The 13116-nt window shown below is 38.6% G+C and overlaps 1 protein-coding gene across 1 annotated transcript in view; it reads left to right on the top strand.

Annotated features, from left to right (window-relative positions):
* LOC310879844 (uncharacterized protein) overlaps positions 1-13116 on the top strand; it is a 796982-nt gene that overhangs the window by 726912 nt on the left and 56954 nt on the right. The window contains exon 33 of the mRNA XM_083794781.1: positions 1873-1958. Within this exon, the coding sequence (XP_083650907.1) occupies positions 1873-1958 (86 nt within the window). The remainder of the gene's footprint in view (positions 1-1872; positions 1959-13116) is intronic.

Below are 13116 nucleotides of genomic sequence, written 5' to 3'. Positions count from 1 at the left end.
GTCCTCTTCAATGTTTTTATAAACGATTTGGATGTAGGACTAGGAGGTGTTTTGAGCAATTTTGCTGATGACACTGAACTTGTAGGAGTTGTTGACTCTGAGGGGGGAAAGGCTTTGACTTTTGAGGGTGGATGCCCTTGATGTAGGCCTCCGTCCAAAGACCTGGACAGCTGCATCTTTCCCCGAGACCTCCGTCTGGGTAGCCACACTGGTGCCTGTGGCTGGAGAGGCCGCAAGAGATGCGGAGGCTATGTTTTTCTGCCTGGTGGATACCATGGCCGGGCTCTTCATGAGCAAATTACAACCACCGTTGGGAAACACCGTTGGAGAAGAGCGGTGAGGGGCCCTCCCTGCTCGGTCTGCCCGCGCAAACTGCCGTGCCCCGGCCTGTTTGCCCGTCCTGGCCGCTCGCAGTCCCTAGGCGGCTGCCTTTAAACGGCCGGGGAGGGGGCGCTGCTGGTTCCCCCCGCGCGTCTTCAGCCTTCCTCACGAGGGCTGCCGGGCCCTGCCGGCTCCCTCGGCTGCCTCGAGTGGCCTCGGTGACAGAAAAAAAAAGGCCTGCCGGCTCGATCCCCCGCTGCTACAGAACGCGCCTGCCCCGGAGCCGATCGCCTCGGCGAGTACTTTCACTCATCTTGAAAGAAATGAGAGTGTGGAAAGCATTAGAAAGCAGACAGTTTGAAGAGTACTGGGGACAGATTTCAGCCCACAAGTTCAAGAACACAAGTACTGGAGTCCAGAGGATCCTTTGGCTCTGGAAGCCTAAGTAAGAGATTTTAAGAAGAGATCAAGGAAAAATACCTTAGATATCCTGTGAAGATTAGGGTTTCATCGTGCATTTTTGCATTATAGTTATCGGATAAATTTGTCTAATGATAATCTCCAAAATATAAGGAACAGATCAGTTTACAATAATAGGAAATCAAATCAATCACGTTATTCCTATATTGAGCTTTGTTGAGAATGATTATCCCTGGTGTGCTCAGAAATTACTAGTAATACAAATACGGTTTTGGCAACATAATCCCTTACGTGGATATTCTTTTTTGAAGAAAGGGTGTCTTTGGAAAGGCTGAAACTCCATTCCTTCCAGAAAACAACGCCATTCAGGCTGAGGTTTTACTATAGAGAATGCAATAGAATATTAATTATGTGTTAATATTACGTCCTTATATTACTGGGGGGGGGGGGGGGGGGAAGAACCGTAAATCAGTCTGCATCTAAAGTCTTCAGCTTCTTTTTCTGCCCAAACATCTGTCTGCTTTATAACATTTGAATACTAAGAAGATTATCTTGGCTGATGATCCAGCCAGACTGTTGTTAAACACCTCTTTTCTACTTTCCTTGCCAAGTTCCTCCTTTGTTTCTTTCCCTCTCAGTTTAAAACACTAGTTGCTTTTACAGGCCTCAGTCTTGCATCAGAAATTATTAATGCCAGCTCAAGATATCCATCTATTCCAGTTATTAAAATTTTCTGAATGTAAATAAACACAAAATATTTTTAATGAGCATTGATAGATTTTGGCCTAATAAATAAATTTATGATAAAGCTTTCACTCAAAACCACAATGTGTACATGTGTGTCTGATTTATAGAAGCATGGAATAATTTAGTCAAGCTCCCATTATTTTTTCTCTGCAGATATAAAATAGTGAAATGTGAAGAGTCATCAAAGTTTTAAATGTAGTACATAAAAGTCAAAGAAAGCTGGATTGAAAGGGATACTACAGTAATAGTCCAGAAAAGAATCATTACAGAAGACTTTATGCAGTTGGGAGAAATTATCAGATGTTAATTACAATGTTGTTCCTCAAAAATAAATAAATAAATAAATAAATAAATAAATAATGCATTCTTTGTTTTAATATGCAGGGTTTGCCATTTGAAGACTTTCACATGGAACGGGAATCGTTGCTTGATATATTCCAGTAACTCCAGTGAGAAGGACAATATCAAAGGTATATTAAGTTGAATATAACTGTCAACACAGGATATTTGTTGAGAAAGTGGTATCACAAAGAATTGTGTTGGTTAATAAAGGACAGGAGAAAAATTCTCTATGTGTATGTACATGTGTGAGGTATATGTCTGTATATATGCATATTTGTAAAAGAAATTGTGATCATGGAAAAATACAGGTCTTCCTTGGACCTTTACTTCCTATAGTAGATAATATTTCTCATCCTTAAACAAGCCTTCTCATCATAATCAAAATGTTATGATACAAGTTCACGTTTATAGGAAAATGGAAATACTGTTCATCTTCGTTCCTGTTGATAATATATTTAGAAGATTAAGTCTTAAGTAAACTGTGGCACCCCTTACCTCCTCTGCCTTTGATTTTGTTTTGTTTATATGGCTAATGAATCATTGGAAACATTAGATAAAACATAGGAACTTTATCTCTCTGATATAAGAAGCTGTGAATAGCAGCTTGGAATACTCTAGTATGCTTATCATCACTTACTAGAATGCATTGGCTTCTAAAAAGACTGTTTTCAGCAGTTTTTCATGACCTGACCTACGGTTCACCTCAAATATTTAGATACTTAATATCTGTAATGAAGAAGAGGGTATTTTATAAAACAATTCATTATGATACAGTTTTCTGATCCAGCATTTTCACACACCTTTGGAGTTTTACATTATACCATAACAATTTATGCATTCAGAAAATTAAAGCATAATTGAAAATTATAGTGTGTAAAAGCAGTTCTGATTAACATAATGTACAGGCATGTAATAGGAATGTTAAAGACATAAGAAAGAAGAGAAAGTATTTTAAGCCTCTGAAGTTTAGCATGGCTCTATCCAGAATGCTAACCATCAATAACCCAGTGATTTGTGGGAATGCTGAAAACATTTACAAAATTGTCTCCTCATTATCTTCCACAGAGAACACTGATAATTTCATTTGGATCTAGTCTTGTTCTATTCTAATAGTCTATCTTTAATTATGTAGACACATTTTTAAATGGTGTATTTTTTATATATTTTTAAATATATATGAATATATTATATATATGAATATGAATATATATAAATACTTGAAAATTTTAAAGGAAAAATTGGTCCTTAAAGTAACAACTACTAGATTCAGAACGGTCTTTAAAAAATAACTCATTTGAAAAGTGAATGCATGCTCAATGTTAAATGAGTCTGATGTTCTTAAGTACACTACAGTTTCTACTTTTCTATGGCAAATTTAATATTTTATTCGGTCTGACTCAAACAAAAGGATAATTTATCATGGAGTAAGTTATCACTTTATCATTTTTTGTTTTGTTTTTTGTTTGTTTTCATGAGGAATATGTCTAGTACAGTTCCACTAAATAATGCAGAAGAGAACATTACTAGAAAAATCTGAGGTTTTGGTTTGGTTTGGATTTTAGGGAGGTAAACAGAAGTATTGGTGGGATGAATCTCTGATATTTGTCCATGGATGACTTTGTATAAGATATTCATAACCACTTTTAAATGTCAGTATCATAAATATTCATCTCCTGTTCCTTCAAATAAAAGCATTTTCAAGGAAAACCTTGAGAGGGTGAGGCCTTAGCAAGTGTTAACATATCTCTCTTGGACTCAGTCAAGCTATTCTGATCTATATAACTTAAAAAAAAGACTAAATATGGAACTAATATTAAAAAATGCGCACTAATATTTTAAAAAAGACTAAATATGGAACTTATTTTCCCATGAAGAGCAAATGGGGCCTACTCTCCGTGTTACAACGTTGTTATGTTTATCATGCTGTCTGTCTATATGAAAAACAGACTTCTCCAATGGAATGCTGAAGTTAAAAGGTGAGCTCACCAAAATAAGAAAAACACAGATAATGCTCCACTTTACTTGTCATGATTTAAGCTGATCCTACCATTTGCCATTCCTTAAAAGATACTGACTTCATGATGAGTTCTTGTTGATACCAGATGGGCAGATCTTTCTCCACAGGTAAGCACGCACTGGAACTTCTGCCAAAATAATGTCTGGAATGCTGAAAAAGGGGAGCCCTACTGTAACTGGGTAGAAAAACGATCAGGCACGGCAGGGCAGTAGGAGATGGAGAACTCCCTCAGAACTGTAAAACTACTTCTTGGTTATGAAGAAAGCCTGGTAAAATTATTTTATAAACAGATCAAACTTTGTGGAGGGAAATGTAATTTGAATCAAAATATAAGATAGTGTGCTATGTTCAAAGCAATGATGAGCTCAGCTGAGGAAGCCTGAGTTTATGGCTTACTTTTCCTCATTATCAGAGATCCCAGAAGGCCCTGGGATATTGTGATGCCTCAGGTCAGACTCTGGTGTTTTGTTTCCTGGGTTCACTTAGTGACAGATCAAGGAAGTGTGAGCAAGAAAATTAATGGTACTTGTGCAAGCAGCTAGTTTATACATTTGATATCTCACATCTAAATTCATAATTCTAGGTGAAATTAGCCTCTCAGAACAGTTACCTAGAACATTTATGTAGGGCATAGACTTCATGCTGGCCTGCAGAGAAGAAACTTCTTACATTCAGTAGTGTTTCTTTGTTTGGCTTATGTAGATCACGTAGCTAAATGCTTTGTATTTTTAGCTGATGAGAAAAGACTTTCTCAGTACAATATGGGTTAGAAAAATCTATTCAGTCAGGAAAAAAAGGTTTTGATGACCCATTAAGGAAACTGCTTAAACCCAGCAGTTTCATTTAAATATATCTTGTTTCTTCAGTCTGTTAATCCCAAACAAGCCCTAGACATTTTTGAACTATGCAACTAATCCTGAGAAAGCTCACTCATGCAAATTGTTGCTTAGAATGGGAATAAAAGATTATGCTGTCAGGTTTTATATCTAGGACATGTAGGACTTCACTTTTTAAATTATAGAAATGTCACTACTCTTCTGCAGTAATGAAGCATACTTTAACCTTGCATAAGTACTGCTTTACTATCATTAAGGTAAATAGAATGAATAATAATAGTGTTATTTGGCCTGGATAAGATGGAAGGCAGAATCTGTAGAAAATGTAGTGCATAAAAACTGAAATTGGCTTGCCTGTTTAAAAACCCTTCAAATGTGTTAGCATCCCAAATGCTATTAAGATCTTGTGCGTTTTTTTTAAAAAGGTATGAATCTAAGTCTTTCTCTAGCACGTTGCACATTCACATGAGTAGAGGCTGCCTACTGATGGAAGACAGCAGGATTGATTTGCTGCTAGATGTTTCTCCATTTCTTCTTCCTCTATATCTATAGGTCTCCCAGCCACAAGCTACCAGACATGGTGGGTACTTAGATTCCTTGGGGAAAGTGGAGGAGAGAGTGAGATCATAGGCCTAGATTATATGGGTGTAGTAAATTATTCATTATTGTGGTATATATATATATAGAATCTGCCTTAAGTGGTTCTTCAGCATCATGAAACATGACAAGTTGTTTCCTTGATTCTAATAGTCAAATAGACAAAAAACTTGAGACATCTTCTTTCTTTATTTCACCTTTTTTGTGTTTTTTTCCCCCTTCCTGTTTTTAACTTCATGAGCATGCACTTTATATGAAATAATACAACAAAGCAATGAAGATGGCATTTACAGTAGGACAGAACTACTTGTCCAAAACACTATGTAAAAGCATCTTGCATGCATTGACATTACTCCTCTCATACAGATTTAAAATATGTATTTCAAAACTTTCCCAGGATCCTAACCCATAAATATTTAATTCTGAGTATTATCATCAATCAGATTAGACAATCTATGAAAGATATTGGTGGTAAAAGCTTCTTGTGCAGTTTGCTCTAGACCTCCAAAAGCACTCCAGGTTCACAGAGAGCTTCTGAGGAGCTGATGGCAGAGGGGGGCCGCTGATTAATGGCTCCCTAGGACACTCAGACACCTCTGCCTGGATCAGAGAGATAAGAGACAGCCAGAGTCTGCCAGAGAGCTGTGCTTTATACAAGTGAGGCAAAGGTTAGCAGCACTGACGAATTCGTTCAAGAAACGTGAGATACACAGCTTTCTCTGGGGCAGGATAATGGCCTGCAAATGGGAGTAATAGAGTGAAGGATCGTTTTGTAGTACTCAAGAAAAAAACAAGAGACAAGACAGATGATGTTAAAGGGTTAGAATAAAAGCAAGAATAAGAATTCATAGCGAAATGAAGCTTAAATTATGTCAAGCTTCTTCTTCATTTTTTATTTGTTTTAGTATAGTTTAATTTATCATCTGTAACTGAGAGCTTTTGTCAAGAGGGTCTTGTTTATTCATTCTTTTACATCATACTTTGCCATGCTAAACAAAGTGCATTTCTCCATGGTAGGAGGGCTAACACCAACAAACCTAACAGTACCATCCTTACTTAGTTAAAATAATGTTCACATTATAGTGTTGCAAGGAAAATTCAGATGGATTGGTTAAAGGGACATTTGGTTATTTGTGATAATTGGCACAAAACATATATGGTAGAAAGGCAGTTTCCATGACCCAAGAATATTGCTAGTGGTTCTTACATGTAAAATACAATGGGACACAGGAACTTGCAATGGTCAGTAATCTATTTACCCTTTTGGAAGTGTCCAGAATCACATGCTTCACAAGAAACTGGAAAAAAAATATTACAGGTTAATTTTATTTCTCCCCAGTCTGTGCTTGAATTCATGGTATAAAACAAATAAATAAGTAGTCTTCTTATAGTCAGTTTCCACTTGAAGTTACTGGAATATTTTTTCCTTGAGTAAAATGTCATCACACAGGTTGCATTCCTGACCAAGCAGAGAGCCTTGTTATTTACAGATCTAACTATTGGTAAATGCCGTGCATAGAAATAAAGGTGGCTTTAAACTTTGCAAATGTCGTTTGGAAAAAAAGGCATAAGACAGCCTTGGGAGAATTCTGTAAACAGGGTTTGATCCAGAGAACCTGGGAATCATTGGAGGGAAAAAAATAATGTGGCTTTAATGAGCTTTAACTTCATTTTCAAAGTAGTAAATTTTGACACATTTGGGAGTAGTTTGCATTAACACAAATGAGCCAGGAGCACAATTCTTTGGAATGGGAATTATTTGAAAATGATTGCAAACTGACATCACTAAGTGAGCTTCAGTACGCCCTTTTCAGTGGCAAAGGTGAGGGATAAAGGTCTATCAGTGCATGACTTGTTCTCAGCACGAACATCACAACATCTCCTAGATCTGGGTGGGCACAGCCTGGAAATAGTTACCAGAAGCTCCTGACTCTGTGGGTGCTCTGTTATGCAGTGTGCAAACAGTTTTTACTGGTGGCCTTGGAGAGCTGCAGGTGGAAAAGACCAAATGTCAGGTATATACCCCTTGGCACAGGGGTATGTACAAAAGTAAAAACCCCTTACAGGAGCTCAAGAAAAAGCGTTTATTTGGACCAAGAATGAGGATTTAGAAAAATCCTCACAGAGCTTTTATAGGAAGAGTCACTTGGAGACGTGTTTTGAGACTATGAGGATATATCTTTCGGTTGTCAAGTGCATTACCCATGAGATCACACACAACCCACATAGGTTGTGCTCGATTTCAAAATGCAGTGGGAGAGCAACAAAAAATAAACTTGGAGAACAAGATAGTTTCACACAGAGTTGGTCTTTCAACACAAATTGTGGATTAGTAAATGTCAATTTACAGAGACAAATCTTTGTTGCTTGAAGCAACAAAAAAAAAATATTGCATTCTTTCGCTAACAGAAAATTAAGTTTTTTATTTAACTCTATTGCCACTAACATAAACAAAAATGTGGCACAACTGAGCATAACTGCAAAGAATTATAGTTCATGTTGCACTTGCTTTCTTTGCTACAATGGCTCTGAGAAGCATCACTGTAATCAACTATTCCAAAAGCACAAGATTTTAAAAAGGTATTTAAGACAAGTTTTGTGGTTGTTGTTGTTTTTTTTTTGTTTTTTTTTTTAGGCAAATGAGTATGGATTTTGCTGCCTATTTAAAAACAAAACCAACAAAAAACAAAAAACTAGATGCCTTACACCAGTGAAATAGCCTGACAAATAACACTTGTAATTCTTTAAGTTTTGAGACACAGACCTAGGAGGTGTTGAACATCCCTTTCTTACAGCCTTATGCCTTTAATGTCAAGGTTGTTACAACTGCAAAGCAAATCTGTGACAGGAGTTTTGCTAGTTTAAAACTCTTAAAAGTGCAGTCTCACTAGGGAGAGAGGTTTGGAAATAAAGGGATAAGCTAATTATTTATAATTAGGTCAGACTGGGTAGGCTGATTGCCATAATTAACATTGCCTAATGACTGTCCTCAGGGAATCTTACTTGGATATACCAGGTGAAATCTGGTAAGAGCAGATATCTATTCTGCACTGCTGGTGCGAGAGCACTTGGAGCTCCGGCTGAGGCAGGCGTGAGAGCAGGGACGTGCGTGGGAGGCTGGGAGCGCGGCGGGCTCAGCGCTGTGCAGGCTGGGAGCTGCAGGGAAATGTAGGTTAGTGTGCTGGAAGGCTGTGCCGGCCGTGTTACAGCAAGCGCTTCCGGGAGGGAAGTGTGTGTGTGGGCTGGGGAAACACTCCTGAGCTAGCGGTGAGGGAGCTGGGTGATGCTTATAAGTAGTTAGAGATCTGTGCATCAAAGCGAGCTGCAGCGTTCTTAATTGGAAAGGAATCTCTGGAAAATAGGGAAGGAGGATTCATGTGGCTCAAATACCTAGGGGGACTTCCTGCAGACTGAGTTAACCAGAGGTACACAGACTGTGCACATAAATATTTCACCTAGCAGTCATGAGTCATGAAGACTTCCCTTCCTTCCTATAGCGTCTTTCACCGTTAGCTCAGACAAGGCGCTGTGGGATCCCATCCTGAGTGTGCTAGAGGTGGTGCCTGACTGCACAATGTTCTCCTACAGCACAGTGTTCTCCTACCTGCCCTCATCTCTCTGCAGGAAAAATTTCCTTCCTACAGCCTGGTTGCTCTCTCTGACCTCAGTCTTCTCTACGACATACATAAAATGAAGCTGATTGACAGCCAAGTGGGTGCAAGAAATAATTCACAGCGTTAGACAATTCAAAAGAACTGGAGACGAGGATACTCCTAGGTCACTTAGGAAGAGCAACACACACACCTTGCACGAGCAGAAGTCCTGCCACGGCCCTCACACAGCTTTCCAACGTGGGTGTTCGAGATTTCAGGCTACAGCCACGCCTTGGCCTTCACAAGCAGTACCATGCCAGTAGTCCTCATTGTTATGACAGAGAATGCTAGCCCAAAGATTTGTTGACCAAAGGGTAGTTGCCTGATGAGGGGGTAAAAGATGTAAAAACCACTGGCACAAACCATTTAGTACTTCATAGGAGACAATGGCTGTGCCTCCATAGAGAGTAGTGACAGGGACAGAGTGGACTGATTGGTGTTGCCCACTATTAATATCGTGTTTAGCTTAATAAAAAGTGCTTTTTTGGCTCCACAGACCTAAAGCTCAAACACTTTTAAGACTTCCAGGTCTTTCATAGTATTCAGTGCTATGGTGAGGACAAATACACACAACAGTTTTTCTCTGAGGACAAATACACACAACAGTTTTTCTCTGATTTAAGCAATATCAATGCTTCTCTACTGCATCTTTGGAAGCCTGACTCTGTGGTTTTCAATCTCAGAGTTACAGCTGTCTGAGGTAACAAAATGGTGTGGCTGAAGGATCTGCAAGACCCACAGCCTAGTTAGATGCACAGATCTAGTTAGATGCAGAACCAAAAGGCTAGAACTTTGTTAAAAACTTAGTTGAACTTTGTTAAAAATGCAGGCTCTTGACATTGATGTGCATTGTCAAATCACATATTACTTTCATTGAAATATTCATGCCCAAGAAAAACTAACACAAAACTTTATATATATCAAAACATTTCATGTTGACAGGTCTTAAACACATCTCTGTTTTCCATTTGCATTAGTTTTCATTTGGAAGTTTCTCTCAAGTTTATGTAAACTTTCCCTCTGAACCACACAAAAGACTCCTTAAAATACTGAAATGCAAAATGAAGTGTTCATTTCAGATCAAAGTAAATGCTCAGATTTCCTGTTAAGCTCCCAATCCGTTCCTATTCCCCTCAAACCGTCTAAAAACATTGTTCTGATAAATCTGCCTTTTTTTTTTTCCCCAACTCCGAAAAGAACCAGCCAACCACATACTTCTGAGGCAATTTGAATAGTGATCCAATGCAGCCGGATGTCATGGTGCTGTGATTTGATACGGCGCCTAAGACAAGAACAACTTTTTCGAATGTTGTCCATACGGCATCCTTTGCTAATCGACAGCTCCAGTTAGGCACTCAGAAGGGCTTTTTGTCCTTGGCTCTCTGATGGTTGCTTGCCCCAGGTTACTGCCAGTGTCTCAACCATACAATTTTCAAAGCCCCATGGGACCTCTCTCAATTAGTCCCTTTTTGCCTTCTGCCAGTGTTAAACATTCCTGTCCCAATTCCTTCTTGCAAGGGAGGACTGTTGGGGCACAGAGTTTTAATTACTGTGCTAGAGATGACGTTACCATTGACCCAACAGAAAACAATGCAGTGTTGTCTTACCATTACAGAGCATTTTAAAGAGGACCATTGTAACTGCAATTCACAGGTACAGCTGTCAGCCTGGAAATCCCACGCTGACACCAAGGGGTACATAGAAGCCACTGGAGAAACCGTGAACTAAATGAATGAGTTCTATTGAAACTGGTGCTAAAAGAAAAGAGTCATGCGCTCTTAACCAGCACAAGATTGTTCATTATAAAAAAATAGTACCTCCACATTTTAAGCTAATGATGACTTTTAGGCATGGTGTAATTATAGCACCAGTGGGAACCCATATGTCACTGAGTGCTCAAATGTAAAGGTTGTGCCTACAAAATGAAGCCATATATTCCCATTAATTGAAGCAGTTGATTTCCAGTTACACAATATTAGTTTTAATGGTGAGACTATTAGAAAGACTATGAATTTCTTTTTGCTATTGATCTGTAGTGTTAAGGTGGCACACTTTTAACTGATCAAATTTGGTGAGAGGGTAACATTCATGCCAGCAGAGTTATAAATATGGGTGACTCTTACAGTTGCCATCCATAAGTTAACATTAGAATAACCTTGACGGAATGGTAGTTTTGTGCTGTCAGCACAGCCTGCATAGCTAGAGGATAAAGGATTAGCAAAAGAAATTTTGATGAGGGTATTTACTACTAATGGCTGACTTCAGAATTGCCTTTTATCTACAGCTTTTCAAAGAACTTTCCATTCATTAAGCCTTTGTAGAATTGGTAGAAGGTACAGAAATGCAGATATCTTTGTGCCAAAACATACAGTAACACTTTGACAGAAAAGGGCAATAGTATACACAAAACATGTAAAATAGGAATTGCACAATTTTACAGTGATGCTATCTCTTTGTTAATTAGAGTTTGACCAGGACAGGGGAACAGTCCTGCTCCTAAGAAAAATGATGTGGAATAATCAGGAAATAGTGCTCAGGGCTTCTGTTTTACGTTGTAGCAGAAAGACAGATGCAATTTATGCAGTGAAAAAAAGAAAAAAAAAAGTTAAGAACACGAATGACACCTGCTTTTTTATTGTAATGAAATCTGCTTCCCAAAGTGCCAACCCCAAGAGATAAAAAGCAGTGAGTCAGGCCTTCTAAACTGATGAGCTGAAAACACTGAGATTTTAGAAAGTAATAAATGTTGGGTCTTTTTTTTTTTTTTAGCATTTAGTCAGATTGCTGTTCCTCTGCAACCAAAAGGAATAGAAATTGGGGGGGGGGGGGGGGAGAAAGAGAAAAAGAAATTAAAAACAAGCTGTATCTATTGAGATGTTCAGTCTAGCGACAGGCTGGAGAAATGGATATTTGAAGATTGTTACAACAGGCTCATGGTAAAGCATCACGCTTTTTTTGGTATTATTCTTTCTTTTTAAAACTACATTAGTTACTACTATTTAAATAATCACTGAATCACAGAATCGTCTAGGTTGGAAGAGACCTCCAAGATCACCCAGTCCAACCTCTGACCTAACACTAACAAGTCCTCCACTAAACCATATCACTAAGCTCAACATCTAAACGTCTTTTAAAGACCTCCAGGGATGGTGACTCAACCACTTCCCTGGGCAGCCCATTCCAGTGCCTGACAACCCTTTCAGTAAAGAAGTTCTTCCTAATATCCAACGTAAACCTCCCCTGGCGCAACTTTAGCCCATTCCCCTTGTCCTGTCGCCAGGCACATGGGAGAATAGACCAACCCCTACCTCGCTACAGCCTCCTTTAAGGTACCTATAGAGAGGTACCTATAATCAGCTAAGATTTAGTGTTGCTGTTTAAATTTCTGGTTGCTCAAAGTGCCATAGAGCTCAACAGTTGCTATAGGAGCAATGTTTAAAGGATATCAATACAATTAGTCAGTCCTATAAAAACACGTAATTTAATAGCATATAACCGAAGGCTGCCAAAATATACAGTAATCTGTTGGAAATCTGAAGTTATATGCACATGTGTCAGTGTGAGTCAGTAATATGTACATTAAAAAGAAGTAGAAACATTTTTGCTTGGAAATTCATTGTGCCTTACAGTATATCTGAATATTTTTGAAGGGTAAGATGTAAAAGACAACAGACAGGATCACTTTCAGAATCAGCCATGAACTGGTCAAAGGGATACAAGATTTTCGTTTTGCGTCAGTGAGAGCACATCCCTGCAGTGATCAGAAGATTCAGTAAGAATGGGCATCATCACAGTGAGTAAAACATTGCATCTAATTTGGGCAGCTTCCAGAAGATTTTGTTATTTAGTTCATTTTCTTATCACTTTATCATTTCAGCTCATTAAACCAGCCAGAAATTAAATGAATGTCAAAAAAAAAAAAAAGAAAAAGATTTCTGCCACTTAAACAGCACAGAAGGTTGGATGAGCACCAGAGATGGTACAAGGGAGGCTGGGGGGTGAACAGCGGGCACGCACTAGAAGGCTTTTAGCAGCTCCCCCAAGAACTCCCCCAGTGGTTTCTAGAAGGAGCCTATGGAAATCTGTTCTTTCATTTGGGTGGGTGTGTAAACCCCTACTAATCTAGTGTAATGGCCTAGCCATGTCAATAATTATTATAATAAGGTTGTAAGAAGAACATAAA

The sequence above is a fragment of the Anser anser genome, assembly GCF_964211835.1.
Source record: "Anser anser genome assembly, chromosome: 11".
In the NCBI taxonomy this organism is placed as follows: Eukaryota; Metazoa; Chordata; class Aves; order Anseriformes; family Anatidae; genus Anser; species Anser anser.
Note: the sequence above shows the minus strand (reverse complement) of the source record. Positions and strands in the feature narration are given on the sequence as shown.